The sequence below is a fragment of the Nannospalax galili genome, unplaced genomic scaffold (genome assembly GCF_000622305.1).
Source record: "Nannospalax galili isolate Female #2095 unplaced genomic scaffold, S.galili_v1.0 scaffold453, whole genome shotgun sequence".
Taxonomy (NCBI): domain Eukaryota; kingdom Metazoa; phylum Chordata; class Mammalia; order Rodentia; family Spalacidae; genus Nannospalax; species Nannospalax galili.
Window position 1 is genome coordinate 1,431,546 of NW_008334081.1, and position 6,156 is coordinate 1,437,701.

At 49.0% G+C, this 6,156-nt stretch overlaps 1 protein-coding gene across 1 annotated transcript; it reads left to right on the forward strand.

Annotated features, from left to right (window-relative positions):
• Positions 1 to 2,907: 2,907 nt before the first annotated feature.
• Positions 2,908 to 3,561, forward strand: LOC103730862 (olfactory receptor 12-like). Its single transcript, XM_008829172.1, has one exon. The coding sequence runs from the start codon at positions 2,908 to 2,910 to the stop codon at positions 3,559 to 3,561; it is 654 nt and encodes a 217-aa protein (XP_008827394.1).
• The last annotated feature ends 2,595 nt before the right edge of the window (positions 3,562 to 6,156 follow it).

Genomic DNA, 6,156 nt, shown 5'->3' on the forward strand with positions numbered 1-6,156 from the left:
TCAAGCAATTTGGGCTATTGCCATTGCACTTGACCCACAAGAACTTGACAGTAAGAGCCTACTGCTGATCACACTACATACCTGAGTTACAAACAAACAAGGAGAAACAGGCTGGTACTGACCTTGAAGGTATGTCTCTATTGGCTAGCTTTCATATACTAGAAAGTGCTATGCATGTTACTGGCAGAGAATGGTAATCATCAACTCCTACACCCAGATCTCAAACCTCTACCCAGTATCTCACATCTAAGCCCAGAATCTCATAGTGAGACCAATATATCACAGATGTACCGAGGAGTTTACATCCACACTCAGCATCTCACACTTTCATCATGGATATCATATCCGTGTCTAGGTGCTCACACCCTTACCCAGGATCTCACAGCTACACCCAAGACTGCACACCTGGATCAGAATCTCACCCTGCACCCAGGATCTTGCACTATACCAGGACCTCAGACCTGTACCCAGGAACTCATAATGCACCTGAAGGTGGTCATTGAACTGGGGACTTCACACCTGCTACAGAAACTCACCCCTGCACCCAGGACCTCACACAAGCACCCAGAAACTCACCCCTGTACCCAGGACCTCACAGTTGTACCTAGGAGCTCAGCTTGCACTAAAGAGCTCAGACCTGTGCCCAAGAGATCCCCTGTGCACCCATGAGTTCATGCCTTCCCTCGGTATGTCATACATGCACATAGGAGCTCCCTCCCACACTCAGGAGGTCACCCCTGTGCCCAGGTGTTCACATCTGTACCTGGAGCTTACAGTCACACCCAAATCTCACCCCTACACCTAAGATCTCATAATTGCACCCAGGAGCTCATGTCTTCACCCAGAATTCACACCCAAAATCTCACATCTGACTCCCAGGAGTTCAGTACCCAAGATCTCTCTCATCATATCCAAGTTCTCTTGTGTGCACCCAGAAGCTGACATCTGTACCAATTACAAACACAATGAAAAAGAAATCAGGGAAACGATCCCTTTCATAACGGCTACAAAAAAACACCTGGAATAAAATTAACCAAGGAGGCAAAAGATCTCTACATTGAAAACTTTAAGACACTGAAGAAAAAAATTGAGGAAGACTCTAGAAAATGGTAAGACCTCTTATGATCATGGATTGGAAAAATTAATCTTGTGAACATGGCTGTCCTACCAAAAGATATCTTCAGGGATCACATGGGCTCTGGTGAATAATAGTTTAAGGACAATGTGGTGGGCGTGCATCAATATGGTGAGTGTCCGTGCTGGGTGGTGGCTCTTGGAGGTGTCCCTGGCCTGCCAGAGTCCTTCTAGTACTTCCCTGGTCTTCTGCAATCCTAAGGAGTTTTTCACAGCTGGGGGAGTCCTGAAAGAAGTGGCTTTAACATGGGTGAGACTGGCTAGCATCTGATGCAGCTGGTGCTGTGACTGCCTCACACTAGTGGTGCATGAGTTTAGAATGAAGGAGCACAGGACAGAGTCCCTGCAGATAATCACAGAGCTCTGTCCCTAGGCTCTTCCAGGGAAGATGGACCTCAGTCCAGGCACAGGCAGATTTGTACAGCAATACCAGGGTCACTGAGGCATGCAGAGGCAACAGGTACCCGAGCAGCTTTCCCAGCTGCTCCTCAGGTGCCACACAGTCCCCATCCCACCTCAGACCTGGCAGCGAGGCCAGTGAAATTTGAAATAGCATTGTTTGGAGACCCAGCCACAGCCATGGGCTGAGAACCTGTGGTAGGAGCAGATGCAGCTGTCCTGCGGTGAGTGATCTCCAGAATCATAGGGGCTCCTCCTTGGGAGGGCAACATAGGACCATAGCTAGTCTAAAAGGCCCTCTCCCCCATGCTCACTGCCCCCAGTACCAGCTGAACCTGGTCTTTACCAACATGCTCCAAGGGGCTTTACCTGGGGTTGTGACCCACTACCTGCTTCTGTGGTTACTTCATGATCAGTGTCATTCTCCAAGACAGAGCAATCCCATCCTCTCGTCTTACTGTGAGTTTGGGTATCTAGGCTGTCATACACCACCATCTCAGAGAAGTAAGCTGAGAGGGGTTTCTTCCTTGAAACCAACGCCTACACAGCTACATCCACGGGGAGTTCACTTTTCCAAATAAAGTACCCTCGAGATGCCACAGATCAAACCCCTAGGAAATGTGATCTGTTCTGGTGTGAGCTTTGGACTTTACTAGTCACATCCCTTATGAGATAGAAAAGCAGCCCTGCACCCACCCTCCTTCTCTCCTCCCTGTATGGGATGCCACGCCCACCACCAATGTTCCTCTGGTTTTGGTGTCGAACTGCTGGCTACAAGCCCTCAGGCTCACGCGGATCTGTGATCTGAACCTAGAGAGCAACAACAGCAGTAGCAATGCCATGCAGATCCAGGGGACAGCCAGATGTGATGCTGCTGGGCAGCTATCAGCAACAAAGCTGACAGGACTGGTCAGCACAAGGCGTTAGGAGCATTCTTGAGTACTGAGTAAGATGAAGCCTGAGGGGTGCAGTGGGGGTTCAGGAGGCAGCTGTGCCAACGGCGCCACTCAGGAGCAGCCCTTGGAGGCGAAAAGACAGGTGGCTCAGAGGCAGCATGGAGAAGCTGAAAGGCTGTCTGTATCCTGCGGGCGATTCAGCCCCAGATGCTTCTTTGCATCCCAAGAGCACAGTTCATTTTCCTCACAGGAAAGTCTCGGCACATCCTCACGAATTAAGTAAATCGGAGGAAATGTCTCCCTTTCAGGTCATTAGTCCATTATATGGACTAATCCGGAAAATACAGGCAGGTGGTGACCTCTTGGTTTGTAGACAGCATGTCACAAATGGGTCTTAACCATCAGTGGGACATGAGACTGTGGGGGTGAAGCCAGCTCCCTCTCTCTGCCTCCAACATCCTCTCTACCTGTCCCACTCATGGCCTTTCCAGTCCACAGAAATGGAAACCTCTCAGTGGTGCCCTTGAGGGAGTTTGTGCTGGTAGGATTTGGGGGCAGTGCAGAGACACAGACCCTGCTCTTTGCTGTCTTCCTGGCCCTGTATGTGGTGACCATCCTGGGAAACCTGACCATGATCGTGGTCATCACCCTGGATGCCCGCCTGCACTCCCCCATGTACTTCTTCCTCAAGAACCTGTCCTTCCTTGACCTCTGCTACTCCTCTGCCATAGCCCCCAAAGCCCTGGCCATCTTCCTCTCCTCCAAGGTCACCAGTTTTGAGGCCTGTGCCACACAGTTTTTCTTCTTCTCCTTGTTGGCTACTATGGAGGCTTTCCTCTTAGCCGTGATGGCCTATGACCACTTCCTGGCCATCTGCAGTCCCCTGAGGTACCCTGTGACCATGTGCCCTATTGCCCGTGCCCTCCTGGTTCTGGGCACCTACTGTGGAGGCTGCCTGAACTCCATCGTGCAGACCAGCCTCACATTCCGGCTGCCCTTCTGCAGCTCCAACCGCATCGACCACTTCTGTGATGGTGTCAACCCCCTGTTCTGGCTTGGCTGTGCCAGTACGGCCCTCAGTAAGATGCTGTACAGGAAAGGACACCATCATTTAGGCAAAGAGAGAGCCTAGAGAATGGGAAAGAATCTTTACCATCTGTACATCTGACAGAGGGTTAGTATCTAGAATATACAAAGAACAACAACAAAAAAAAAATCAGGGGCTGGAGAGATGGCTCAGTGGTTAAGAGCACTAGCTGCTCTTGCAGAGGACCTCAATTTGGTTCCCAGCACCTACATGGTGACTAATATCCATCCATAACTCCAGTTCCAGGGGATCTGACACCCTCTTCTAACCTCTGCAGGCATTTCATGACAAGCGTGCACTTACATAAATGCAGGCAATACACTCATACACATAAAAAATATAAACTAAATATCAAGAAAAGAGCCAACCCAATTTTAAAAAATGGTACAGAGATGTCTCAAAAGATGAAATACAAATGGGTGGGAAGCACTTTTTAAAAATGTTCAGTACCGTCATCTCTCAGGGAAATGCACATCTAAACTGCATTGTGATTTCATCTTGCCCCAGTCGGAATGGCTAAGATTTAATCAAATGATGACAAACGTGAATGTCAAGAAAAGGGCGCGTCTACTCACTGCCGGTGGGAGTAAAACCGTGTACAGCCATTATGAAAACCAGGGTGGAGATTTCTCAAAATGCTAAGAGTAGATTTCCCAAAGACCCAGCTACACTGTTCTTGAGTATACACCAAAGGACTCTGTGTCCTCCTGTACAGATACTTGTTCATCCAGGTTCAGCACTGCTCTGTTCACAATAGCCAGGAAACAGAAACAGCCTGGGTGGCCATCAACAGATGAATGGATAATGCAAGTATTGTACATTTACACAATGAAACATTATCCAACTGTTAAGAAACTATAGCAGGGGGACATTACACCAACTTAGCAAACAAATCCCCAGCACCAGAGATGGGCTACGTCTGTTTGAGCTATTGGCCGATGGGATTCTATCACCTCTCAAACATTACAAGCTATTGCCATTGTATTGTATCGTTCTTGGTTATCCTCTAGAACCTGAAGATAATATCCTATTGATGAAGACACCACATATGTGTGTCTTCACACATATGTAAAATCCCAGTGGATACTGACCTGGAAGTTTCATCCCTCTTAGCTAGCTTTTGTAGTGCTGGAAGGTGCTATTTCAAGTTACTGGAAAAGTGATCATCAGTCTTACTCAGCTGTAAACCCTGAGAATGACAGTAATGACTGGCCAGGAAACAGATGCCCCAGAGCACAACAGAGGCACGAATGTTAAGGGAAAAGCAACCACCCTCTGATTGGATTTAAGGCCCATTCCACAATATGGAACCCATACACGGCACCATTGTCTGGGCTAAGAACATGTGGCTAGATAAGTCATGGGCCCTAAGGGAGAGCCTGCTACTAATGTTCTACTAATGGACATAGTATTAAGCTGACTCGTAATGATTTATTGTTACACTCATAGATTAGTACATCTCTCAACCCTCATCAGAGAAGCTGCTTCTCATAGTAGAAGAAAGTTATAACAGAGACCCCAGAACTGACTGGTCAGTGGGCAGAGAATAAGCGACCAAAGAGGTCATGGCCCCAGATCAGATGTTTATATCACACCCTCCACACCCCCACCAGGGCTCAGGGATCTTTGGGGAAAAGGAGGCAGAAAAATTGTAAGAGCCAGCGACGGTGGGTGACCACAAGGAAACAGCATTTTCCAAACAGCAGAGCAGATGTGCATATGAACTCCTAGCAACTGTGACAGCATGCACAAGACCTGCTCAAGATGAAGCCAGACTAAGTGCCAGCACAGAGGTAGGAAGGCAGCCATAAAGCCCTGCTCCTGGCTGAGGAGCTATCGGGATGTGATAGCTGATGGGAGGAGGTAAGGCAGTGTTCTTTAAGGGTGTGGCGCTTGGTAGGTCAACAATACAGAGCAGATTCCACACCATACAGTATTTGGACTCCTATTGGGAGAACAAAACAGCATGAACTCAGATGTGTGAGGACGTGGAGTAGATTTGGTGGGAAGGGGAGGATGTGAACAAAAGACTTCATATGAAGTTCTCAAAGAATTAATAAAAACATTACATTTTTTCCAAACCAGAAACAATCAGAAGAAGAGTAGAGAGGGAACCAAGGTCCTCTACCCGGGCTCCCGAATGGTACTGGGTAGCGAGCTGGGTTTGGAGGGTCAGCAACACGATCAGACCTGGTGTCACCTGGATTAGCGATCTCTCACCAGCTCCCCCAGGAGGGCTCCGCACAGTGTCCTTCCATGTCCACCCTTCAAGTGGATGGGGCAAGGGAAGGGCTGTGGCCGGGAAGCCACGTGTCCCGTGGGGATGACTGCTCTAATGAGGGACACTGAGTTCAGGCTCCTTCCACGTTGTCTCTGCAATGCTCCTGATGGACCTTCCCAGGATTCCTAACACTGTGGTCTTCTTGCCAATTGTGCTGGATGCTTTAATGTCAACTTGACACACCTGGGTTGAGGGAGCCTCCATTGGGGAATTTCCTTCATTGGACTCGCCTGTGGCCATATCTGAGGTGCATCTTCTTGATGAGTGATGTGGGAGGACCCAGCCCACTGTGGGTGGTGCCACCCCTGGGCAGGTGGGCCTGTGTTGCATAAGAAAGCAGGCTGAGCAGGGGCCAGGGG

What these genes read in the sequence shown, in the direction of transcription:
- LOC103730862 (XM_008829172.1), top strand. Translation starts at nt 2,908, where the DNA reads ATGGCCTTTCCAGTCCACAGAAATGGAAACCTCTCAGTGGTGCCCTTG.